This window comes from Melopsittacus undulatus, chromosome Z (genome assembly GCF_012275295.1).
Source record: "Melopsittacus undulatus isolate bMelUnd1 chromosome Z, bMelUnd1.mat.Z, whole genome shotgun sequence".
Lineage (NCBI taxonomy): Eukaryota > Metazoa > Chordata > Aves > Psittaciformes > Psittaculidae > Melopsittacus > Melopsittacus undulatus.
In genome coordinates this window covers 26,086,797-26,113,274 of record NC_047557.1, presented here as the reverse complement: position 1 = coordinate 26,113,274, position 26,478 = coordinate 26,086,797, and the positions used below count along the sequence as shown (strand labels likewise).

The window sequence follows — 26,478 nt, the reverse complement described above, 5'->3', positions numbered from 1 at the left end:
AAGGCCCACTGCACCCACAAAACCAGAAGCATGCTACATAAAATTTAATACTAGCTCATTAGCATGCTATGCAAACTTGGAAATTAGCTTGGCTTAATCCATTGTAAAGAAATCCTCTCATCAGAAAATAGCCCTTTAATGCATATATTGCATGTGCAACTTAAGCAGTGAAATCACATTTAAAATTTGAAGCCTACAGTTCTGAAGAACAAACCTAGTCCATTCAGTTTCCTGTACTCCCTGCAGGCATTCAGATGCAGGAGTGACTATAAATTTTCAGATTTCTTCACGGAATCAACTAGCCAGGAGAGTCTTACACTACCTAAGTTGTTTGTTAATATTTTATCCAGTTATTTCCCGATAATTACGTGGAATTACTACGTAGTACTGACTCATGCTGCATTGGTTTACATGTATACACATCTCAACACATGCTATTCTCAACTGCCTAAAGAAAACAAATTAATACCCAGACTTTTGCCGCAAGCAAAGACTTGTGGTCAATGGTTCCATGTCCAGTTGGAGACCAGTAACAAGCGGTGTGCCTCAGGGACTGGTGTTGGGACCAGTCTTGGTCAACATATTTATCATCGACATGGACAGTGGGATTGAGTGCACCCTCAGCAAATTTGCTGTTGGCACCAAGCTGTGTGGTTCAGTTGATACGCTGGAGGGAAGGAATGCCATCCAGAGGGACCCTGAGATGCTTGTGAGGTGGGCTGATGCCAACCTCATGCGGTTTAACCATGACAAGTGCAAGGTCCTGCACCTGGGTCAGAGCAGTTCCAGGCACAGCTACAGGTTGGGCAGAGAAGAGATTCAGAGCAGCCCTGCAGAGAAGGACTTGGAGGTGTTGGTTGATGATAAAATGAACATGAGCCAGCAGTGTGCGCTCACAGCCCAGAAAGCCAACCTGTTCTGGGCTGCATCAAAAGCATGACCAGCAGGACAAAGGAGGTGATCCTGCCCCTCTACTCTGCTCTCGTCAGATCTCATTTGGAGTATTGTGTGCAGTTCTGGTGTCCTCAACATAAAAAGGACATGGAACTGTTGGAACAAGTCCAGGGGAGGGAAATGAGGATGATCAGGGGACTGGAGCACCTCCCATATGAAGAGAGGCTGAGAAAACTGGGGCTGTTCAGCCTGGAGAAGGCTGCGTGGAGACCTCATAGGAGCCTTCCAGTATCTGAAGGAGGCCTATAGCGATGCTGCGGATGGACTCTTCCTTAGGGACTGCATTGACAGGACAAGGGTAACAGGTTCAAACTTAAACAGGGGAAGTTTAGATTGGATATAAGGAAGAAATTCTTTACTGTGAGGGTGATGAGGCACTGGAATGGATTGCCCAGGGAAGTTGTGAATGCTTCATCCCTGGCAGTGTTCAAGGCCAGGTTCAACAGAGCCTTGGATGACATGGTTTAGTGTGAGGTGTCCCTGCCCATGGTGGGGGGGTTTGGAACTGGGTGATCTTAAGGTCCTTTCCAACCCTAACTATTCTATGATTCTATGATTCTTTTTTCAGACTGTATGTACAGAAATGAAAACCTTAGAATTGGAAACTCCCGGTTTAGCTCTCTCATGTATAATGTTCTTACTCTTTTCATAAACTAGAGCTAACATGTTCATATAGCCCTAATTTATAACATTAATATTTAGTATGTTCTTCACAATAACAACTTATTATTTAGGAAGGAAAAACTAAGACAATTCACTATGCACTCTCTCAGGCAAGCTTCAGTTTTCCATCTTCTTGCCTGTCCTGAGCTCCAGGAATTCGCAATAGAAACTCAAGAAATCCATCCTTTCAGAAGCCCATTCTGAAGGAGAACAGCTTGCAACTCTTATATTAATACTTATTTTATTAATAAAATCATTATTGCCTTTATTAAGCAACAGTGCTTTCCAGCTACTTTGCTTAACAAAAAACAAAACAAAACCCACACCAATCTCCAACCAGTTTACTGAAAATATCTCCATTATGCAAACTGAATCTATTGCTCAGCCCTGCTCCAGACACCTTCACAGAGCTACATGTCTCTTTGCAACACAATAAAATCAATGTATTCATTAAAAAAAATCAAAAACCAAACCACACAAGACTAACAACCAATACTAAGTCTCCATTAAGACTGACATGCATATGCATCATCATAGTATAACCAACAGAAAGGACAACCATTGCACCACCCTTACTACATCTTGCTTAAGCTACCAAATTAGAAATCAGCAGGTTTTACTACATCAGTAATGTACAAATGAAGATCAAGCACTGGAATAATACAAAATGGCAAATACAAGCTTTTGGAACTCTTCCTTGTATAGGTAACCACCTCTATTGACAATAATTACAAAGCTTACACATGGCTAATTTTAAGCATTCTTAAAATTTATCAAGCATGAGATTTCTCTAAGCATTTTCCAAGATCCTCCATATGGATCCATGCAGAAAAGCTACGCTGACCAGCTAAAATCTTTTTGGAAAAACCCTAGAGCTTATGATATGAACACTTTGTTGTTAAGAATTTGTAAACAGGATTGAAAATCTATTAATATGAACTATCACTAGGATTAAATTAGTGCTGGCCTTTCCATGAGAATGCCTGGGCATGGGGGGAGGGGAGGCACAGCAGATGCCCTCAAGATTTCCCTTCCAGCTGAAGTCACACTGTGACTGCATGAGTTGGTGCAAGTCACTCTGTACAAAAGCAATACTACCAGAAAAGACCAATCAAGGCAAAGACAGTACAAGCTGAAATCCAGTTTGCCTGGAAGTTGCACTTCCAGCTCTATAGAGCATTTTGTTTGTTTTAATGACAGACCCTAGACCTTTCAAATCCAACACTGAATCCCACAAATCCACCACTACAGGACTGCTACCAATGTCAACTCCTAATCACATACACAGAGGTCACCACTGAAATTTTTACTTCAGGAATGAAAGAACTAAAATCCTTTACAGTAATAATCTTTAATAAACACCACCTGGCATTGACAAGCAACTACAGCAGCAATTTACAACGTCCAGGGTAGATTAATAAGTTTAAATTTGCACGTAGACAAACTGTTTATCATACCCAAATTTCATACCCAAAATTCCTTTTCATTCCTCGACCACCTAGCAGACTGCTGAACTTTTAACTTCAGTTCAAGCCTCCGCCCTGCTCTAAATCAAACAAACACCTTTGAGGTGTTTTGCCTTATCTGGATAAAAGGCAACTCAACATCATATATTGATTTTCATCATCTGCCCTCATAACTACATTTGCTTGGCTGGTTCTTGATAGTTCAGTACCTGGTGTAATACAGTGATTATACAAGATTCCTACTTTAGTCCCCTCTTCTAGAAAATTCAGTTCTTTACAACCCCAGTGATTAATATAGCAATTAGTCCAACCAAACCCCACGTTTTTCATTCAACTAAAGACTACCATCACAGGAACCTATCTGTTTTGAATGGATGGCATTATAATCCTATACTTGAAATTCCTGAGAAAGCTATTTTAACAACCTAGTTTGACTAGTTTTCCTCTCATTAAATAAAGGGAAGATGAATGTCTTGTAAAATATCCCTGTAGAATTGTCTGTTTATCAATCTCTGCCAAATGTGATAGGACCTATAAAACAAGAGTAGAAGGAACTGTGGCTTTCTGAATACAACATTCACATCTCAATACTATGACTTATCACCAGGCTGATTTTCCTTGCTGATGTACAATCAGACTCAGTGACAGTGGCTTTCCAAACTTACACATCAACAAAACATGAACATCCCATACTACTAGTAGCATTAATTACATACAGAAAATCATTACATTGCCTGTTGAAACCAAATGTGCATACCTAAGTGACTAAAAGAAACCTTCATGAAAATCCAATCACCCTTTCCTATAAGGAAACACAACAGTAATCAACTCCATCTCATACCACCTATATTCTGCTTTGTACTGAAGGAAAACTTACTGAAATACACCAGGTTATCAGATAGGTAGTTCGTATGCCTGAGTGTGGATCAGCAAAATCGAGGACATCTTGATACTAAACTTACAGTACAGTGAACATATATAGTAAGATTTCACAGTACTGTGCCGGGAACTTGTGTGCTACACAGAAGTCCAGCTATTTTTTTCCCTATATTTTTTTTCCGTAATTCACAAAGCTGGACTGGCTATTTAGTAACACAGGATAGCTACAGCATGTTTTTTGGCAAACATTAGTCATAATTAATACATAATTCTGAAAGCCACAAAGAGAAGGTTGATTTTTTCCTTTATCTTTCAAGACTAATTCATCTTTAGGAGATTTCACCTGTATTTAGGTTCTTTACTCTTACCAGCGCAATACAGGATCTTTTAGCACTATACAAAACCAGCAACGCATTAATTTGTTCAGAGGAGGAAGCAAGTAGTAGAACATTTTCTTTTAGAAATGTTCTACAGAGTCATGTTCAGAAAGTACACCAGAGAACTACTCCCCTCTCTCTCTAGTGCAAAGACTGTGACAGATGGTGCATCTTCTGGAAAGTTGTGGCAGGGTCTTAGGCTGACCCCTGCAAAAACTTTGCAGCCTTCAGAGGGAAACTGTATCCCTACCCACAGAAACCTCTAACATGAGAGATTAAAAGGTACTTACTGAAGCCACAGATGAGAACAGTTTATTTTCTTATTGGGAACTCCTTGCCCTTCTCTGCAGTGTTCCACCGATACCACTAACTTTCATTACAGCTGACCTAATAGGATTTGCCATACCCACATTTGCTTTAACCAGACATTAGCTACAAATACGTAACACCTCAAAACATGAAAAGATGGCAATAATAAAACACCACTTACTGTAATCACAGCTTTGCTCAGACAGATGGAACCTCTACAGCCATACTCCTTTTCATCTTCAGACTTGTAATAACTGAGTGTGCTACTTTTCAGAACTACCCATCGATCCTGCCATCCATGAATGTAGTTGGTCCACTGCAAAAGGAAAAAAAAAAAGAAGAAAAAATTCCAAAGATCAGCTAATAGAAAAATAACAGTGCAAACCAATATGGCTGTTTTTTCTCAGGCTTTCCAGCACCAGGAGAACAAAAAGGCTGTTTATTTTTATAAGTTCTTCCCAATTGAGAACCTTAATCTTCTCAGAGCTTATGAACTCCTAATGCTACTAAAACCAAGTTTTTTCAAACAAATAAGATAACAGATGATTTGACTACAACTGCATTGCCAAGGCCATTTAAAATAACAGAAATAAACATACTGATAACACAAACTGTGGAAAAGATGAGTTTCAACACTCAATTTAAAATCTGAAGTTAAACCTAAAGCCAAACTTAAGTGAAATAATTTTATTGATTTATTTTATATAAAAGTTAATTTCTACAAAAAAAATTTTACTTAGGTATTTAGATCTTTTCATATAAATGCAAGCATTCTATTATCCAACAGTATAATATATAACTATTGGTGTGACTGGAGTAATCAGTTCTTTATCAATTTAATATTCCCCACAGACAGTGCTTTAGGTTTTAATTCCTAACCATTTTCTCAGTAAGATGATAATAGCTTATCAGCAGACATTCCAATCATCCTTCTGCTAATCAGCTTTTTTTAAAGACTCCATATTCACATACAAAATAAAACAAATATCCCAGGAACAAGACCTGGATTCACCCTACAAAGATAATAATAACAAGTAACCTAAAGTTATGGTTATTGATCTTGTATTTGCAACATCTTCCCAACTGCACACTGCAGAATCAAACAACACTGACAGAGTATTAGGCCTGTTCTGTAACTCCAGTTATACACTGATTCTTGATCCCCAATCACAGTGCAAAAAAAAATATAAATTAGATTAAAAAAAAGAAACAAAAGCACAAAACCTAATTTTATCACACAAGCATTTCTTTGTTCATGACAAATATTCTTTCACCAAAAGCTCTGAGAAATAAGCTCTTTCTAGCATTTAAGTCTAACCATTATTCATCATTTTATAATATATGTAATAATATATAGAGAAAAGAAATAAGACTAACAGTCTTACGTCCACATTATATTGCACATACGAGTTAATACATGCCCCATAAATATATGTTAACTCCAGTAATAACAACAGGTCTAAGTAAAACAAATTCTACAAATTAGAAATTCCTAACAATTTTCAAGCATAGGTGAGACACTGATTTGCTCTTCAAAGACAAAGCCCTTTTTGATCTCTTAATACATGAAACTGCTAAGTTCGGTATTCCTTAAAGAAAGCCTCAGCTATGCTCAGTACATGAACGGCAGCACAAGCAGGCCTGAAGGTTCATTATTTTCTGCCTTCTTTCCTCATCTCTCACATTCCCAACTCCTCCCAGATGCAAAAGGCAGAGTTCAAAGTTATATTGGGCAAAAGAGCAAGGGACAAGGAGGAAAGCACATTCCCTTCTTTGACAGAGTTAAGTGAGATAAATATAGCAGTCAATCTTGTATTTGCTGTTGCAATCAGTGCTTGTTGTTGCAATCAAAATGTGCCATGAATTAACAGGCTCCTTAAAGTGTATTGAATAGGCACAAGATTTTGACAAAAAAACAAAACAAAACACTTCCCACTTTTTCCAACAGCTAGATTCCTGTACTTCAAGAAAGAAATTCAATGTGGAATAGACTTTCTTCATATCCAGCTTAAAATCTTTAGCAGGAAATACAACAGGAAAAAGTCTAGAGTTCTGAAACACTTAGAAAGACCAGTAAGACATACTTGTAATATGCTTCTCTTACCATGTTAATCTATTTCCTTCAAAGCTTCTCTTTACTACAGGGCAGAACAAATGAAACACTACTAAGCACAGAGAACTGCAGGCATTAGATTTTTATTATAGACAGTAAGTTATTAAAAATAGGTATTTCCTTACTAGAAAGTTTGCTATGCTACCATTTTAGTTCGTTTGTCCCAAATATTGGCAAAGCAGCAATTAATAAAAGGTAAACCTCAACATATTCACAGGCTCCACTATACCTGACTATTTGGATTACATCCCATGTTCTCACAGTTAAGGCAGCATCAGCTACACTCAGCATTATCATCCAGAAAAAGATAAAGTTTGCATATACCTAAACTTCAGATCAACAGGAGCCACAGCTTCACCTGCTAGGTCAGTAAGAAACAGCAGCTGGACTTTAAAATATTTAGTTTGCCAACATAAAAATCAGTTACACCCCACAAATTACACCCCTTTTAATGACAAAAGCATCTAATCAGAGAAAAATTTTTCAACTGGAGAAAAAACAGCAAACCAAAACCTCATGTTTTAACTGCTCTAACGTCTCACATCCCTCTCATTCTCTCTCTCCCATTCACTATTAGAAGATCTTCCAAATGAAAACCAAGACACTTCTCCTAACCATCCCTCTCATTTCTGGTGTAAGCAGCATTTTCAGGCTGAAAAAAGTTCACTAACCCTCAGAAAAAGCATATTGCTAGCCCTGTTACAGCTGTTTCCTCAGCATCCAGGGCCCCCTCACAATCTCTATATCCTGTGACCTGTGTCTTCTATGCTGGCTTGTGTTCAGCCTTATCACGAGAGCAGGAGAAAAAAAATCAAAACATGAAGCTTTAATCCTAAAGCTATTTCAACGTTATTCTGAAAGTACTCTCTGTAATAATTAAAAAAAATCTGCATTCAGACGTAGTAATTTAATATTGAACTTTATAGTACTCCTAAAACCAAAATTTCCCGGTAGGACCTAATGCATACTTACAAGTCCTCTGACTTTCTGTGATTAAAAAGTAAAATATTACTTTCAATTTTAAGAGGAGAAACAAGTTTCAGGGCCATTTTCCTTCTGCTCATCCCCACCTCCTGTATCCCTTCCTGCAGCAGTATTTTATCGCTCTGCTCCCATACTTGAACTAAAGACTGTGCCGTTCCTATGTCGGTGCCCGCTCCTGGGAAGCGACCACAGGCTGCGCCTTCGGGAGCTCCTGGAAAGCGAGCAGGGTGCCGCGGCCCCTGCCCGCATGCGAGCCAGCAGCCGGCTCCGGCCAGAAGCCCGAGGCGCAGCGAAGACGCCCTCCCCCGGCACACCCCGGCCGCGTCCTCCCGGCCCGACTCTCCGGAATCTCACGCCAGGCAGCCGACGGGGGCCGGCCAGGGGCGGGAGGCGGCAGAGACCTCCGGGCCGGGAGGCAAACAAGACCTTCCCCCGCCGTCCGGCCGAGCTGAAGCCGCGCCCGTGGCGCTCCCCCGAAGCAAGGCTTCCTCCCGGGGTGGGGAAGGACGAGCGGCAGCTGCACACAGGCGGGGAGCCCGGCAGCGGGGATGTGCCGGCGCCCGAGGCTGAGGGAGGGGGCGCGGGCGGTTGGCGCCGGGCGCCGCAGCGGCTGCCTGGCAGGCTCCCCGATGTCAGGTGGCGGCTGCCCCGGCCGTGCCAGGGCCTCCCGTGGAGCAATCCGGCCGCTCCGCCAAGCCCCTGTGCCCGATCCTCCGTCGGGCAGGAGACGAGCAGAGGGGGCTGACAGCCTTCGGTCAGCCACGAAGTGAGGCGGGGCCGGGGTGCGGAGAGGGGAAGCGAGAGGCCGCGGCAGGGGGGAGAGGCGGCTTACCTTGCTGAGCACCCCGCAGAACTCAACCTGCAGCTCGGTCTCAGGGTCCTCCTCAGAGCCGGAGGACTGGTTGTCCGCACAACTTGTCCAGCTCTGGTTGTCCGACATGGAGACCCGATCCGTAGCCACCGCCGAGCACGAAAGAGCCGAAGCGGCCCCCGCCCACAGCAGCTTTATCTTCCTCCTGCCGAAGGCACAGGAGCTGCGGACTCCACCTGAGCGGCACTGCTCCGCGTCCGCGATGCCACCAGCGTCGCGCCCCCGCCCCTGCCAGCGACCGACCGGCCGGCCGGCACAAAGACACGCAGGCTCAGGCTTCCCTTTCACCGTAACTCCGCAGCCCGTGCCCGCGGAAAGAGTCACAACATAGAGGTGGCGAGGAGAGGAGGAGCGAGCGCGCGTCCGCCTGCTGCACACCCTACTCAGAGATCAACCACTCCTGCCGCCGCCATTTTATGTGAGGCGGGTGCTCGGTGCCACTATTTACCAGCTCGCCCCGCCCGCCGCCCAACCCCTTCGGCCGGCCTGGTGAGAGCAGTAGTTCTGCTTCACGCACAGGTCAGTGCTGCCGCTGTCTCTCGGGAAAGGTAGTTTTTGGTCCTCTCAGGTGTCGCACAGCGTGCTGGGAGATGTAGTCCGCTGAGGTGGCCTCCTCCTTGACTATCTCTGGTCGGCAGGCGGCTGCCATCTTGGGTTTGTCGTTTCTGTGGCGCTACCGGCGGGTGTCGCCTCCGTGCCTCCGGTGAGGTGGGACTCAGTGGTGCTGCTTGGGGTGATGCTCCCGTGATTTTTGCGGGTTGAGGGAGGGCTCTTTAGAGAGGTGAGGATTCTAGCCCTGCTCGCTTCTGACGTGAGAGGTGGCTTTCTGTTCCTTGCCTCAAACTGGTGGGGCTAGGGGCTTTCCCTTAACAAAGATGGTGGCTGTGGAGGCTGCAGGAAGGGGCGGAGGTGCTGCCAGCGCCCGGGAGAAACGTGAGCGGGGTGGGCTACCCTCTGCCTGCTGCGCGGGGTTGGCAGCGCTACTTGGGGCTGCTGACTGAGGCCGTCGTCGTGCAGGCGGCAGCGATCGTGATTAGGTATAGCGATCGGCAGCCTGCTCCTTCCTCCTGGCGGGGTAGGTCTGTGCCCAAAAGCGTGTGGTGAGCGGAGCGGCAACGGGCGGTCAGCGGCCTGCCTCTCCTGCGAGGTAGCGCTGTCCCCTTGGCTCTCCTTTGCTCAACATTTCGTAGTTTAGGGAATGAAACGGTTTTTATTTTTCTTTTTTCAGACATAGGTCTGGGATACTTGTAGTTCCCGATACTTATGATCAGACAAGAAGGAAAAAGGAAAAGCTAGTTGGACGTGTTACTTTACAATTTATGTGTTCAGTAGTGTTTGTTTCAGAAGCTTCAGTTGGTTGTATCGCAAGAGTAATGCTGTAGCATTTCATTTTCTCGGATTTCGTCCTTATAACAAATAATTGTGCAATTTTCCAATGCTATGCTGCTTGTCGATTTCCATTGGATGTTCATTATTGGTTTTGAAATGGCTTTTGGCATTGACACAGCTATTATCTGCATTATGTGTAGCAGCTGAAAGTTAGATAATACTAGCATCAGCTCAGTGTTTCTAGTATAAAGATATTTGCAATAAGCGGAGTGCCGAGAATGCTTGATGAAGTAGCATCATTTTTCCTAAGCAGTTAGAAATAAAGAATAGTCACAGACGTCTTAATATTTGTGTAATCACTGGAATACGCAGAAAAATGTTTCTGTGAGTCTGTTATGGGTGCTATTTTTAGAAAAAAATATGAAAAATTATTGAGAAACTTTTTTTTTATTAACCAGCTACTTGGAAGAAAGAAATTTTTAGTGGCTGTTGCAACGTGGTGCTTTTGTTAGGCAAGCAGAGTGGCAGAGTTTTGTATATATTAACATGTATGAGAATAATTTATAGTTCTTTGCAGTAAGTTGATAAAATTCAGTAGTATCACCTGTAAAGCCGGTCATGTTTTCCCCATTACACTCTGAATTAACTTCTCTATACATATCAAGAGCAGGATGTGAAGAGACATGTCTGAACAAATCGTTTCGGCAGTGACTGTCATAGCCACACACTGTCATGCTTTCAGTCTAGGACTATTCGCTTAGTTTCAGTTCACTTCATTGCTGTGTTTGTTCTTTTATCAGAAGCCCCTCTATGCAATCTACACTTGTGGTGTATTAGAGATTGCAAGAAGTTTACAAATCACTGCATTAAAATAATCATCAATTTTGTTAGAATGGTAGAACAGATCGTGTTGGTGATAACACTACTTGTAATACAAAAATGGGTACTTTTTGGTGAGGGTTTTGTGTGTGTGTGTGTGTAGTTCTAAAAATGTCAGTCTAAAGCATCATGAAGTGGGTAGCTTTTTAAATACCTAATTGTTTTCATCATCCTTATTACACTTCTTATTTCAAATATTGTACTTTGTGGGTTAGTGTGTTCACTGTCTGTTACTAAAACACATTTTCTAGTGTGTTCCTACTTCTGGATATATTTGTGGTTACAGATTCTTTTTCCTAAGAAAATGAAGGAGTTTTTTTTGTGTCATGGCATTTTGCCTGATAGTGTAAATTCTGAGATACAAATCATTCAGACTTTTTTTTTTCCCCACAAGTTTTGTCTTTCAAAAGACAAGAATTGTCTTTGAGAATTGCTGTATTAGGGTTTTTCTTCCAAGTAAAAAAAAAAAAAGAAAAAAACATCCACCCCAAAAAAAACAAAAGACAAAAGTCCCAAACTAAAATATTAGTACTATTTATTAATACATTGGCAATAAGCACATATCTTTAAAAATATGGTTGCAGATAACTACACTGCTTCTGCTGTAGCTTTTACTGAAGAATGTTGTTAGTAACTGTTTAGTTCCTTCATTGTTTTCTTTATGGATTAAGCTGCTAAAACATGTTTTCAGTAATCTGGAATTACTAGAAAAACTTGGTTAGAAACTTGAGATAAGTCTTCCAGGTTAAAAGTTCTTGTCAGATGCTGAATATAGACAGAAGACATCAGAGTGCTTTCCCCTTTAGATTAACTTTGAAGTTTTAAAAGACAAAGACATTTTAGACAGAAGCAGAAAGCAGGATTTGGAGCAGAATTGTGCTGCCTCTTGCCTACAGAAAATTGATATTGGGTACTTCTTTCACTTGTGTTGCGCTTCACATAAGCAAAGAATTACTCAGTTTGAATGGTGTAAAATATTTTGATATAAAAATTTGGATGATATCAAGCAGTCTCTATTATCTGTTCACTTTGCAGTGTGAATTACTTTTTAAAAGGATTGAATTGTCTGTAATTTGTTATACCTGAAAGCCAATGAGGTCAGAAAAGACTTAATTCTAGGGCTGTGTGTTTTTGAAGGCTAATTCTAGGTATTTGTGTGGGATCTATATTTTTGTGAAAACCTGAGTCAGCTGCTGCTTGAAAAACAGCCCTATTCAGCTGTGTCAGCTTGGACTTGAAACTTTTGCTTCTGTGAATCCTTGCCCTGTTTTCCATTCAGTATTAATTTTCTGTGTGCCTTGGCTTACTACATTTATAAAACCAGAACTTTCTTAGAAGATTCTGTTTTCTAGGGAACTAGATTTTATTTTATTTTGAGAGATAGAATAATGAAACAGTAGCAGTTTTGAATGCACTAGTAGGCAGCCTAGGTGGTTAACACAGTGCATAGTAGATGCTAGTAACACTTATGCAGTTCCTCTTTGGCAGTTTATTTTCTTGTAAGTCAGTACAGAATTAAAGCTGACAGGAGTCCTCTTCTCCACACTATTTGGAAACCAGGGCTGTAGTAAATATCCATCCCCTTGTGGCTGAAAAGAATCGAGCAGATAGTTCAGAAGGACTGCCTGATCTACTTGCTTGCACATAGAATCATAGAATAGTTAGGGTTGGAAAGGATCTTAAGATCGTCTAGTTCCAGCCCCCCTGCCATCGGCAGGGACACCTCACACTAAACTATATCACTCAAGGATCTGTCCAACCTGGCCTTGAACACTGCCAGGGATGGAGCATTCACAACTTCCCTGGGCAGCCCATTCCAGTACCTCACCACCCTAACAGTAAAGAATTTCTTCCTTATATCCAATCTAAACCTCTGCTGTTTAAGTTTCAACCTGTTACCCCTTGTCCTATCACTACAGTCCCTAATGAATAGTCCCCCACCAGCATCCCTATAGGCCCCCTTCAGATACTGGGAGGCTGGTTTATGCTGCTGAGAAGGAGAGACTTTAGAGCAGCTGATATACATAAATCATTATTGGGGGAAGCATGTTTTTACAAAGAAATAAGACTTAAGGAGTTGGTTAAATCTTATCCTGTCAACCAGAATGTTAAGTAGCATGAAATTAAGTGCACTACTGCAGTTTGTAGTGTAACCTTGTAAATATCAGAAGTGTTAAAAATATTCTAGCTGAGTTGAATATTCCTAGTTTGTTGACTATATGATTTTCTTGTTTTAAAAATTCAAGAAATAAAAAAATTCATTTATGGAAAGCACTGATCAAATGGCCTGACTGTTGGTATATGAATTGTTATACTAACGTGTGTGAGCTAGGTTTTAGTTCTTTCACAGTGGTGACTCTTCTGAGTTGCATGCATGGCCTACATGAAGACACTTCTGTGCAGGAGTGGAGTAAGAAGTGTAGCTACATGGCTGCCAGTTCAATCTTAATTAGCAATTGGAGTAAAACCGAAGTGGTGTTCATTAAAAATGTTGATTTAGATGAGTTCTGGCCTTATTAGGAAGCTCTCATATGGTCTCTTGTATTTATTACTTACTGTTTCAGTAGTACCCAGAGGCTTTGGTTCTCGGTAGCCTGTGATGGGTTTTCCTGATCTAATAATTTACAGCGCAAGGGAAATATTTGAAAAGTTGGGATTCAGAGTTAATCTTGGACAAGTCTGCTTGGCTTGTTTGTTCAGTCTTCAGTTCTTTATTCTTGAAGTATTTCTCAATGCTTGGTAAAAAGTAAGGAAATAGATAAATTATTTCATGATTACTTGTGAGGTATAGTTTTTGGTACAAGTGATTTTCATTGCTGCACAAGAGTATCTTCATTCACTTACAGTGGAGTTTATCAGCTTTCCATGTATCTTGTCAAAACAATTTTCATCAGGGTTTTGGGGGGTGCTTTTTTTAAAAAGAAAAAAGAAGTTTGTTTTGGTGTTTAAGGAGTTTTGTTGGTTGGGTTTTTTTCTGATGTTGTTCAGGGCTTTTTTGAAAATTATTTGATTTATTCTCTGATTCAGTACATGTGTAACATTCAACATGTCATCTTTGGGGTATATTTTGTATTTTATGTTTATATAAATGGAAGTTTATGCAATTAGAGGAATACGAGCTGTTCTGTTTAGGGTATGGAAGGGTCACTGCTCATGTGTTTATTTTTCTTGGTAGAAAAAGCTACTTACAACAGCTTAATTCCATCTCAGTATAAAAGAAAGTGACTGGAAAGAATAGTTACTGATGACTTTTTTGTAGTATTCTCACCAGGGAAACACAGTTACTGTGTTTGCTTATTTTTGTTCTTGCTGCCTGTCTTGGCTTACAAGGTTTTTAGTTGGCTCAAGTGTGTACTGTGTTCAGGTGGTGGCCCTGCAAAGTTTGATGACAACTGTAGTTTTTGAAGTATCTGCTTCACGGAGTCTTAAGCTACTGGACTACTGAAGATGTGTTGAAGGTGGGTGTTCTATTTTTGACTCATGAGGAGTTTATGAACACTTATGAAGTGTTCTAGGAGTTTAATTTCATATTCACAAACATCTTCTACATTAATGGAATTATTTTCATTGTTTTGCAGAAGTGATTTTTCCCTCCCACACTTGCACTGAGTGCTCCTAACTTCGATATTATTTGATAATGGATCATGTATAAAGTTTTCATAAGAAAAATAAAAAACCAAGGATTTAATGTGTATACATATTCATATTTGAAAGGTTGTTTGGTTGGTTGGGTTTTTTCCCCTTTTTTTTTTCTCTTTAATATTTTTGGTACTGTACTAAGTAAGAGGCGTTTATCTTTTGAACACAGGGTGATCCATACTACAGCACACTTGATTTTAGCCAAAAGCCTGAGAAGTGATCCTTTGTGGTCAAAACCGGATGAAGTAAAGTTCTAACGTTATTTATTCTGCTTTCAGTGCTTTTACAGAACTATTAACATGTTGATCTTGTAATTGAAATTAGGAATAATACTGATTTTCTTCTGATGCAGTCTGTGTAATGACAGGATTCCTGAAGCTATGCCTTCGTCTGTTCTTTGCATTCGCATGTGAAGTTAGCTTTTCTAATTTTGTTTTGTTCTTACTAAAGTAAGAATAGAAAAATATAACCAAAGGAACTTCTGAAACAGTTGAGGAAAAATGCAAAGTTCATTTTGAGCTCATACTACAATAAATGAGGTGTCAGGTTTTGATGTTGTTATTGAAGGCTTTTATGAGTTTTGCAGAAATTAAAGAAAGTATTTAACTTGAATAATTGTTTCAGCCATCCAAAGAATAACAATTAAAATCATATAGAGAGGAGTTTTAAGTAATCGTGTTTCTATTTGCACCTTTTTTCTTTCTTTTTTTTTTTTTGTCCCCACTGTGAAGTCATACTCAGAGCAATTGGGATGCAAAATACAGTCTTTTTCTTTTGTAATATGTCTTGATTCCTATGTTTAGCTTTTGAACTCTGGGGGAAGCTGGCAATTGTGTATTTTAGTAACTTCTTTGCATCTCACTAATCGCATGAGCACCTGTGATATCAAAGATGTCAGAATTCAGTTTCCTTTGAGGACTGGTACACAGTCTGCATGCATCAAATAATAAATCAGCATGTAAATAAATAATTATTCAAGCTTTTCTACACTGGTGTAATTTTTCAGTCCTGATATTTCTTTGTAACAAATTGTTAATGCTATCAATAAAAGGCAGACTGTTAACATACTTTGCAAGTTTTAGCCTGCATAATAACACTGTGTCCACTGAGCTGAATGTTAGAAATACTTTTTATCTTTCTTATGTATTACTTTATTACATGAAAATAATAATATGAAAGCAGTTTTTCACACAACATACAGGTTTCCTATTGCTGGAATTGGAGGATGTTTACTGAAGACAGGATGGAAGAGTGGCACAGAATCAGATACAAGCCATTTCCTTAAGTCACTTAAGTCAAGTACCTCTACCTTTATTCAGATTTAGCATATTTTGCGCAGTCAACTGTCCAAATGATGCTAAATCTGAATAAAGGTAGAGGCACTTGAAATTACATTAGTACTCTGACTTCTGCACTTGCAGTCTCGTAATACTTTCATGCTACATAACTCTGATTGGTTCAATTGAGTTTCTGTGCCTGCTCCTAGAAGAGCTTGATTGTAGTTTTGTAAGTGGTCTTTATCCACTTGTAAGCATCCCAGGTTAGTAACAAAGCTTCCTACCCAGTAATGCTATTCTGTGTTTCCACCTTTTTGCTTTGCTTTAACTGTAGGTATCCATTGCCAAAGTCTTAATCTTTAGAAGTCCTTCTGGTAGCAACTTGAAAGTTACTTCCTCCACTTAGAGATGATTCTCCTGCTACCCTCCCCTTGTTCCCAAGTCACAGAAATAATAGATTAGTATTTAATTGTAGCCTGACTTCACAGTCTTCTCTGATTTCACACCCTACTTACTAAGTGTGATGCTGGGAGAAATGTAACGTGTTCTGTTAGAGGAAACAGCTCAATCTTACAGCATCTTCTTGAGATGACTACATGCCAAAAATATGTCACTCTTTGGACTGTTCTGAGTTAGTGCTTCATTAGTCTATAAAAATGTACACACTTTTTCCAAGTTGTTACAGCAAAAATTTTGTAAGATTGTGTCACCACAAGCGAGGTGTTTTCTCTAGGTCTGTTTTCCATTAAAATGTTACTCCTTTAAGTCCTTATGAGTTTCTGCACTGACATTTTGGTTCACCTTTTACATTGTGTTTCAAACTGTGCTTCTCCTTAATTTCCTTTGCATATTTCCATTTCCATTTTGTGCATGGCAAATGATCCACTAGTTTTATCTGACAGTGATAGACACTTTATGAGCTGGTACTAGCAACATATTTTGTTCCACACAGGAAGCTGGAAAGATAAAAATCCATTAGAAGACCACCATTTGTGAGAATTTTTAAAAGCAATTATTTTTTCTGTCACTGGTATCATCATGGTAAATTTTTTTCTCGCTAGGTGTGTAACAGTGTAATAGAGAAGCTTTTCAGCTGATATGAAATAGTGTTTAAAGCCTCTGCTATAAAACTGAGCCTTTAAGAATGATCTGAATAAGGAGGGGGAAAGATTTGTGTAAGCTAGACATAAGGGCACACTCAGGATGTGCCTAAAAAATGTTGTGAACATTGGAATAGGAGATAGAAGCAGTCTTGTGTTCATTCAAGCTTCTTGAAGGGAAAGAGTGATAAAAGCACTAGGGAGATCATGGAGGGGCATTTACCTTTAGTAAATTTATTGGGAATTGTGCCTGTTACTTACCAGAGGCTGCCAGTAACAGTGGAATTATTGTGGACTTAATTGATATGGGGGTGCTTACGAGCTTGAGATGAAACTTGGGATGCAATGCTGCTTCATTTAATTCAAGTGCTGGTAAATGTGTATGTTAACTGTAAGAGATTCTCCTACTGTAAGTGAAAAAAAAACATGAAAATATTTGTCAGCATGGTTTTACTTTATAGGTACATGTAAAAGCTATGAAGCCATTCCCTTTTCTAATTGCCATTATAGGAGCTTAAGTGCTGCTAAAGGGTCAAGAGGAGTTCTGGTCTTTACATAACCTTCTGTTCTTTGAAATACAAGCTGGAGATAAACACACTTATGGGATCTTGCATCTTCAGAAGTAATAATAAATAGTCTGAGTTAATAGAATATGATGAATGCTCCATCCCTGGCAGTGTTCAAGGCCAGGTTGGATGAAGCCTTGGGTGATATGGCTCAGTATGAGGTGTCCTTGCCCATGGCAGGGGGGTTGGAACTAGAGGATCTTAAGGTCCTTCCAACCCAGACTATTCTATGATTAAAGTTGGGATAATTTTGTTAGAATGTTTTTTAAAGATGGGTTTCTTTAATATCTAGACTTCAGTTGGGTAGTATGTTTCAGGACAGGAAAATATAATTGCCATTAATTTTAAGAAGTCACTCATGTAGTTCTTCAATAGCAAAAGTCATCTCTAAATGCAAAAACAGATATTGACCTCCAGTTTGATTGCTAATGAGTTCCACTTAAGTTCTGGAATGGAAAAGTGACATTTAAAGAAAAAATTTTACACTCTCAGGTTTGTGTAATTTGTGGCTGTTTAATAGAGCTGTTGTGTGTACCTGGAAGGCTGTGGCCCTTCCAACAGGGAATGCTGCCGTCACAGGGAGTAGCTTAAAGGGGAAGTTTAGGGGTGAATGTGCTTCCTGCATGTCAGTAAAGCTGAAATGGTTTATGAGTCAGCAACTTGGGATAGGAAGAAATTTTTTCTATAGGAAGAAACAAATACATGTTAAGTAATTTGCGCCAGTATCACATTTGCTGCTTGTTTTAATTTGATGAAAATAAGACCACAAGTTCATGCCATAAAGGGTAAAGTTAGCTTAATTTAGGTTTCTGGGTTTTGTTTTTTATTTTAATCAGTTTAGTAACTAGACAATTTACCATATAATTAAAACCTATCAAAGGATTTAGCTATTGATTTTCATAAGCAACAAGGGAATATATCAGAAGTACCTGCATTTATGAGAACTTACTGATGACAGTAATTGAGTAATAAAGGCTTGGTAAGTTACATTAGTTGGATACCATTAATGGAAAAAAAATGCATTAATCTTACACTAGATTAAACGATAGTATTTCATTCAAAACTTCTAATTGAAGCCATCTGTTTCTAAAAGATGAGATTTTTAACACTGAAGTTTTGAATTTGAGCTAGAAACTACTGGGGGGAGACTATGGCCTGTCTCAAGCAGGAATGAGGACTGAATGAACAATGGTCTTCGGCAATTTAAGGATCATTCAGTTTCTTTTAATGTAATAATCTAGTGAGCAGTATTTCATGTTTAAGGCAGTATTGTTTCATCATCCACGATAATATACAGACATAAACCTCATGTGCATGTGTAGGTACTAGCTTTTGCCAGAAGAAGTTGGTGTTCAGTTATTTCTGTAAGGGAGCTTTTAAAAAAGTGTATTTCTAGCTTAATATAAAAATGAAGTTTTACTCTGTGCAAACACTGACAGAGTTATAGGTGGCTTATATAGAGAGAGTAACAGGTCAACCACTTTAGAGGAATACAGGTCTTTGTGATAAGTATGTTACTGTCTGAAAAAGTATAAAATACTTATTCAATAAATATTACGAATTAATTCTATAAGGTGTTATTTTTTTCCCTATTGTTCAGCTGGAACTTGGAAACAAATGTATGATTTCATTTTTTTTTTCTTATTCTCCCTTCCTCTCCCTCCAGGTATTAAGTCTTAGAAGAGGTACTTGTTTTCAAGAAGTACTATGGATGACAGGAAAAAAGCTTGCAATAGCTCTTGCAATGATGGAGTTCTACTCAGAATGGGCCTCAATGATAACAAAGCTGGAATGCAAGGCTTGGATAAAGAGAAAATCAATAAAATTATCATGGAAGCTACTAAGGTTGGTTTGCTTACTCTTTTCCTGCTGCTTTATCCATTGTCCAGTATCATAAGGTGTCCTCTTCCTCCCTTCTTCAAATATTATCCCCCACATGTGTAAATGGAGGGCATCTCCTAAGAAGAAATGCATGTGTGGGAAAGTAGGAGAAAGACTATAGCTTAGTACCATAAGGATTCATTCACCGGGATGTGAAGGAATACAAGTGAATATGTCTTTAAATACTCACAATTTTGCCTGAAGCAGTACATAAATGACAGTATTGTCCCTATTGCCTGTCCCATCGTTAATCAGTCAAGCAGATATACCTTTATTGGTCACCTTCCTATAACATTTGAATTTTATATGGTCAGGTTTTTCTAGTCCTTTCAGTAGAATTTCTTTGTGTTTACTACCTTTTTTCTTGACGGTTCTCTCAGTATTCAAGAGAGGTGGCCTGTAGTGTGCAACTTTGTACCAAAGATCCACAGAGGACCCCCACAAAGCATTGGAATATTAGTCTTCTTGTTCTTGGAGAGACTTTACTTTATTTGATCGTCTCTGGGGTTTTTTTACTTTTCCTTGCACAAATGTATATTCCACTTGCTGCTGCTTTGGCCCTGGGATATCTGGTTGTTATTTTGCTCATGAATTCTGTGTTGACTGCCATTGCTGTGTAGTAAGCTGCAGGGGTGCAGTGAGCAGAAAATGTACTATAAAGAGCTTTTATTTGGAAAAACTATTTTCTGCTTGCATTTTCACTTTGATACTTCATATACTGTCAAGACCCTTGTTGATTAGATGTTTTTTTTTTTTACTTATTCTGTTTGCCCTTTCTTGAAAACATAGTGCTTTGTCAGGCATATCCCTAATAATGACATTTGGATAAATCATTTTGTCAGAACAGCTACTGTTTCATTTCCCATTGTGGAATAGAATGAATTATAAAATAGGCTTTCAAAACTGACATACAGGCATCTATCTATGTGTCAGAAATATGTTTCTGTGAAAAAAGGCAAAAGAATGTAACAGATATAGCTCAAGAAATCTGAAAAGAAGTGTTGATTCTTTTTCTTAAGCTTTTCTTTAGTCTTCAAAATTACACCTACAAGCACTACCCATAATTGTATTACAGCAAGATTTTATAGCTTTTTAGCTGTAAAATACTGCAAGAAGTGTAAAGAACCCCAAAGCTTAATGAGAGTCTTCAGTATTGGGCTGATTTACACACCAATAGTTTGGTACTCACTTCTTTAAATCAGCCTCGATAAGTCACATTTGATTGCCAAGGGAAGAAAAGATGAAATGTATGTCTGATATTGAAAGAAAATATCCAATAGTTTCTTCTAATTAGAGACTTCTTCTAAGAGATGAGACATGACTCGTTACAGTCTTGCCATTCATCCTTTTTATCATTATTGTAAAACTAGACATTGTTGCTTTTTATATTTATGCCTGATTCTTATTTGACTATGGCTGAATTCTTGTCATTGGCAATGGTTTGATAACCAAAGGCTTAGAGCTAAAAATTTGTCCATTTTTACAGATTTCTATAAATGGTATTTTGGACAGTTCAATAAAAGATATTACTTCTTTCTGAAAATGTTGTTTCTCTTGCAAGCTAACTAGATATTGTTAGAAAAATATTTTATTTCCTGGTTTTAATTTTCTTCTTTTCTATTTCATCGTATGCCCTCTTTGTTAGGCAGGAAGTTGTATACGTTCTTTGCATGATTGTTGTCTTTTTATGTTTTTATTACATCTCCTTCATTCCTTTTCTTGAAGGAGTAATTACATACTTGAGGGTGAGAGGGCTTTTTTATGCTCATTTGCTTTTCATCACCATCTTCCAGATAGCTTCTAATTCTGCAGTATCCTTCACTTTTAAATGGCCAATGAAACACTCAACATTATAATTGGATTTGACTTTTACACTGTCATTATTTATTTCCTCGTACATTAAAGTATACGGGAGTCTGGCGAAATGCTTAAAGTTTTTTTTTTATTTTTACTTTTTTACTCCTCTTGGAGGTGTTACAAAGAATACTATGACTTTTAGCTACTATTTCAGATTTTTGTGGTCAAGTGTTAGAATGAATAAACATAGTAAGTTCTCTAAATAGTCCCTTGTACTCACCTGAGTATAGGGTATCTGGGAAGAACTACATCTGTGTCTTTTGAGGAGGGAGATGTAGAGCACCACTGGTGTCTCTTGTGCATCATTTATATGAAAATACAAAGTATGCTTTAGAAACCATTACTGTGGTTTAGGTTTTCTATATTTAAAGATCAGATGTGGTTATTCATAGGAAAAGACAAAAACCATAGTTTTTTTGCACTTTTGTTCCAGGGTTCTAGATTTTATGAAAATGAACTTAAAAAAGATCAACAAGTTAATCAACGAATTGAAAAAATGATGAAGCTAAAAGAGAAAATTACAACACAACAGCTCTTGAAAGCACAGCTGCAGGTACTAATTAATCTTATAAAAACTTTCTGGAGTAAAAGGTGAATGTGAAACACTTTGGTGTGTTCTAGTGTATTGCATTAAATTCTGGTAATAAGTACAATGTTACCTACCATTTTGATGTTAGTCACAGAGGTAAAACTGCACAATGTTTTCATGATGTAATCTTAATAAAAACTTGCTAGAAGAATAAATTGTAAAATCACTCTGAAATGTTCTCTAAATGAGTAAAACAAAGTAATTCCTGGTTTTGTAAGTCTGTTCCGTGTATAGGGCTGTCACAGTTTATGTAAACATTTTGTTAAATACCTTATTAATACCAGTCTTGAGTTTACTTTCTGTTTGTATAATATACGTATGTTTGTGTTCAGTGGCCTGCAGTGGGAGGAAGGAGATCACAGTTGTCAACTCTTCTGGATATAATTTATTTCTTATTTATGCTAATTAATGAAAAAAATCATCATGGCAAGCAGTCACAAGAAATACAAGTGTCCTGAGCTAGAAAGATTAAGAGGGTGTTTATCTTCTCAAATGCTAAAGACAGATAACAGCATCCAAAGTGTTACTGTATATGAAAGGTTGTTGAAAGAAAACAACAGCACCAAGACTGCATGCTAAACATTCTTAGGCAAAACAGAATTAAAATTGCTTGTAGAAGCTTAATTTCTTTCCTTTTTCATTTGTACTGTGATTCAGTCTTTAATTACATGATTGCTTGCTGGTTTTCCCTAACAGGCTTCCTGCTTCATTCACTGCTTAGTTCAGACTGTGTGCACTGACTGGGCAATTATTCAATATTTACTGTTGTCTTCATTGTTCAATGGGTGGCCCTAAGCTTTATTTGTTGTATGCTAGTCTAACACAGCCTTGAATGCAGAATTACTGACTTCCTCATATGCTTCTCTATGTTGTACACCACATAGTGTGAATTCTTTAAAGTATTGCAATACTCCAGAAGAGTAGTTTGGTTTGTAGATGAGGAGCTGAAGCACATGAAGATTAAACACATCCATTAATTTTGAATGCTGTTGTGAGGATTATAAGTCCTGAGCTTTGGTGTACAATCTTCATTCGTTGTGGATTTACCAATTAGTTCTGTAAATTATGTCAGCATATCAAATTTGTGCCCAGGAAAGCTTCTAATTACTGAGTATCTCTGGGAAGTTTGTTATACGCATGTATGCCTCAACTTGTTTTAGTTAATATTTCACATGGATCAGTTATGTCTCTGCTTGTTCAGTATTGCTTTGTTTGTTGTTTGATTTTTGTTGTTTTGGGCTTTTTTGTGGTTGTTATTTGGTTAGGGTTTATTTTTGTTTGGGGTTTCTTTGGTTTTATCTTTTTTGTGGGTTTTTTTTTTGTTTGTTTTGTTTTTATTTTAGGGTAGCTTTTAAGTCATTTAATCATGAAAAAGGTAACTTCCTGTTCCGTCCTTCCTGTTCCATGATTGCTGTTGCCCTCATTTATTCATTGCGAATTATGACCCTTTTGCTCTCTCTCTGTGCCTTTCTTTTAATTTGTCCTACCCTTGATGTTCCTCTTCTTGTCCCACATACCCAGATTCCACCAGTCCTCTTTCCAGAGCAGTCATTGTGCCCCTAGAGTCCCCATTGAAGTCCCCAGTCTCCTGGCCCAGCAGTCTCTCTATGCCTGATATCCAAAATGCCTCTCCCTTTTCCTGTCACTTACCTGCCAGCTACTCTTTCCCAGGTCATTTTCTCCACTTTTAACTTTGCAAGTCTTGTGTGCTTTATTTGTTTTTCTTTAGTTTGTGCTGTGTGTTGTTTAATCAGCTTCTCTAGGTCTTTGGATGTATAGTCAGGTCTCATTATCTTCTGTTCTTTAATTTTGTCTATCGAGTTAACTCTTATTTTCATTTCTGCCTTCTGCTATACCATGAGAGAATTTGTTTTCTTAAAATTTTAAGTATGAAGTATTCACAATGTCATGGGGTTCCTCTAAATAGGTCTTTGAAGAGGCTGAAGATTTGCTGATGATACAAAGCTGGGGGGAGTGGCTGATACACATGAAGGCTGTGCTGCCATTCAGCAGGACCTTGATAGGCTGGAGAATTGGGTGGACAGAAACGTAATGAGGTTCAACAAGGGCAAGTGTAGGGCACTGCACCTGGAGAGAAAGAAGGCAGAGTACCAGTACAGATTGGGGGCTGACCCTACTGGAGAGCAGTTGAGCTGAGAGGGACCTGGGAGTATTGGTAGATGATAAATTGACTATCAGCCTGCAGCGTGCCCTTGCAGCCAGCAAGGTCAATAGTAACCTGGGGTGCATTGGGAGGAGTATGGCCAGCAGGTTGAGGGAGGTGTTCTTCCCCCTCTATTCAACCCTAGTGAGGCCACATCTGGAGTCCTGTTTCCAGTTCTGGGCTCCTCAGCATAAGAAAGACAAATTGCTACTGGAGAGGGTCCAGTGGAGGCCACAAGGATGATCAGGGCTCTTATGAGGAGAGACTGTGGAAGCTGGGCCTGTTTAGTCTTGAACAAGAGAAGACTGAGAGGGCATCTCTTTAATGCATAGAAGTATCTCAAAGGTGGGTACCAGGAGGGTGGTACCACACTCTTCAGTGACAGGACAAGGAGCAATGGCCATAAATTAAAACAGAATGGGGAGAGGCTTCTTAGCAGGGCCTGTTGCGATAAGATGAGGGGTGATGCTTTCAAACTGGAAGAGAGGATATTCAGGCTGTGTGCAAGGAAAAAAATCTTTATGATGAGGGTAATAAAATACTGGCACAGGCTGCCCTGAGACATGGTGATATCCCTGGAGATATTTAAGACCAGGCCAGATGTGGTTCTGGGCAACCTGATCTAGTTCAAGTTGGCCCTGCTCATTGCAGGGGGATTGGAGTGTATGACCTTTGGGAGTCCCTTCCAACCCAAACTATTCTGAGATTCTATGAGAGAGAACTTCTTTACACAGAGTGTGGCAGAGCACTGGAACAGGCTGCCCAGGGAGGTTGTGGAACCTCCCACTCTGGAGACATTAAAAACCTGCCTGGATGTATTCCTGTGTAACCTACTCTAGGTGGCCCTGCCTTGGCAGCAGGATTGGACTAGATGATCTCCCAGGGTCCCTTCCAATCCTAATGATTCTGTGATGTAAAAATAAACAAAAAGGTCCCTGCTTACTGGATTTATTGGACAAAATCCTAGTTACATGGTAGAAACAGTAACATAAATAGAATGCAGAATCTGCAAGGTAAACTACTACTGGAATGTATATATGCCAGGAAATTTGTGAGGATATTTTTCATTTTTTACTGTTTTTTTTTTTAGAAGGCCTTCTTTGCAGAAGAGCACTTAACCACCATTGATTTTTACAAATATTGGCACAGTAGAAAGTGCTTATGAGGCTTCTTAAAACTGGCATTTATATATACAAATATTTCTTTGGGGTTTTTTGTTAGTTTGCTGGAGTTTTTAAAATAATCTTAAATTTGAAAGGTAGTTTGAAGTTTTTCTAGTGAATGTCATTGTTATATTTTAAGAGAAATTATATACTGTACAGAATCATGTGATTCTTAATTTTGGAAAACTTTTCTGTAATAGAATTAGATTATTCCAACAGTCTAGAATGGAGTTGCTTTAAAAAGTATCCAGCTGCTACCAGCTTTGAGAACTGATGTACTAATGTTTGCTATTTTTATCCATGTGGATTTTCCCCAGATGTTTATCCTGTAAATAGTTACTATTAACTTAAAATTATATCACTGTCATATTTTCACCTTGTCAGATGCTCTTACAAATATAAAAAAAAAAAAATAAATTGAATGATCTGTCTTACTTTGGCAAAGCAATTTAAGATAGAAAACTTTTATTTTGCATCATGGGATAAAACGAAGTGAGAGGTTATTCTTTAGGGCATTTGAAAGACACTAGAAGCAGAATTAAACTTCAGTTACAATTTGTATTGTTTAGGGTTTTTTTGGTTTTTGTTTTTTGGGTTTTTTTTGGGGTTGTTTTTTTTCATCTGCCTTGGAAATAAAAAGTCTCAGTATCTCTTTCTGTTTTCAAGCTAAAATTGGAAGCAGCTTTTAAAAACTTGTCAGCCTGGCTTTCCTCTAAGAAATTATTCCATGACTTTTCTTATCTTACTAAGGAAACACTTGTAGGTGCCTGAAATTTGCTGAGTATGTCTGGGTGAGTTTTGTTTGGGTATATTACTTGTTGTATCAGTTGCTTTTGCTGAAGAGTTATCCTTTTGTATTTCTGATTAGTTTACATAATTTTACTTCATTCTTCAGATGCATGTGTTAACTGACCAGTGAGTATGATGATACATTTGGGGAGAAAAGACAGAAAAGTTTCTTCTTAATTCAATCAATTGAAATGCAGAAGTTATGTAACTAGAGAAGCAATTGACAGAATTAATTAAGCAATTTGAGTTTCAAAGTAACATGAAAATTATCTTTATGTTTTAAAATAAGGATTTTTCATTATTACTGCATGACTTGAACTCTTACTGAATTAGTACCATAATGAAAATAATGTAAATTACCCAGTTTTTGCCGTTGTTGTTTGAATGGCTTTCCCTTTGTGTTTTTAATTTGTCTAAACCGGTTTTCTTGGCCTCAGGAGCATACTGTGCTCTTCTTTATGGAATCACTTAGTTTGAGGCCCCATTCTAGCCTTTCATCCCTCAAATCAACTTGGAACAGAACAGAATACTTCATAAATCGTAACTCGGCGGTTTAGTTTGAACATTCATATCCAATTGCCTTGGTTCAAGAGTCTAAACACGAGTTTTTGGATGAGGGTTTTGTATTT

General features: G+C 38.8%; 2 protein-coding genes across 8 annotated transcripts in view; one reads left to right on the top strand and one right to left on the bottom strand.

Annotated features, from left to right (window-relative positions):
* Window positions 1–8,963, bottom strand: part of CERT1 (ceramide transporter 1) — a 72,395-nt gene extending 63,432 nt beyond the window's left edge. Inside the window, exons 1-2 of one of the 3 annotated variants that reach the window (XM_031042736.2) lie at window positions 8,578–8,963; window positions 4,830–4,964 (exon numbers count right to left, since the gene is read on the bottom strand). In XM_031042736.2, the coding sequence (XP_030898596.1) occupies window positions 4,830–4,964; window positions 8,578–8,685 (243 nt within the window). In that variant the 5' untranslated portion in view covers window positions 8,686–8,963. The remainder of the gene's footprint in view (window positions 1–4,829; window positions 4,965–8,577) is intronic. The other 2 variants (XM_005142015.4, XM_031042737.2) reach the window with 2 other exon arrangements.
* Window positions 8,964–9,260: 297 nt separating this feature from the next.
* Window positions 9,261–26,478, top strand: part of POLK (DNA polymerase kappa) — a 36,985-nt gene continuing 19,767 nt past the window's right edge. For 3 of the 5 annotated variants that reach the window (XM_031042746.2, XM_031042745.2, XM_031042743.2), the window contains exons 1-4: window positions 9,302–9,397; window positions 14,189–14,282; window positions 19,073–19,251; window positions 21,578–21,697. In XM_031042746.2, coding sequence (XP_030898606.1) covers window positions 19,114–19,251; window positions 21,578–21,697 — 258 coding nt within the window. In that variant the 5' untranslated portion in view covers window positions 9,302–9,397; window positions 14,189–14,282; window positions 19,073–19,113. Of the gene's footprint in view, window positions 9,398–9,563; window positions 9,692–14,188; window positions 14,283–19,072; window positions 19,252–21,577; window positions 21,698–26,478 lie in introns of those variants that run through there. The other 2 variants (XM_031042744.2, XM_005142014.3) reach the window with 2 other exon arrangements.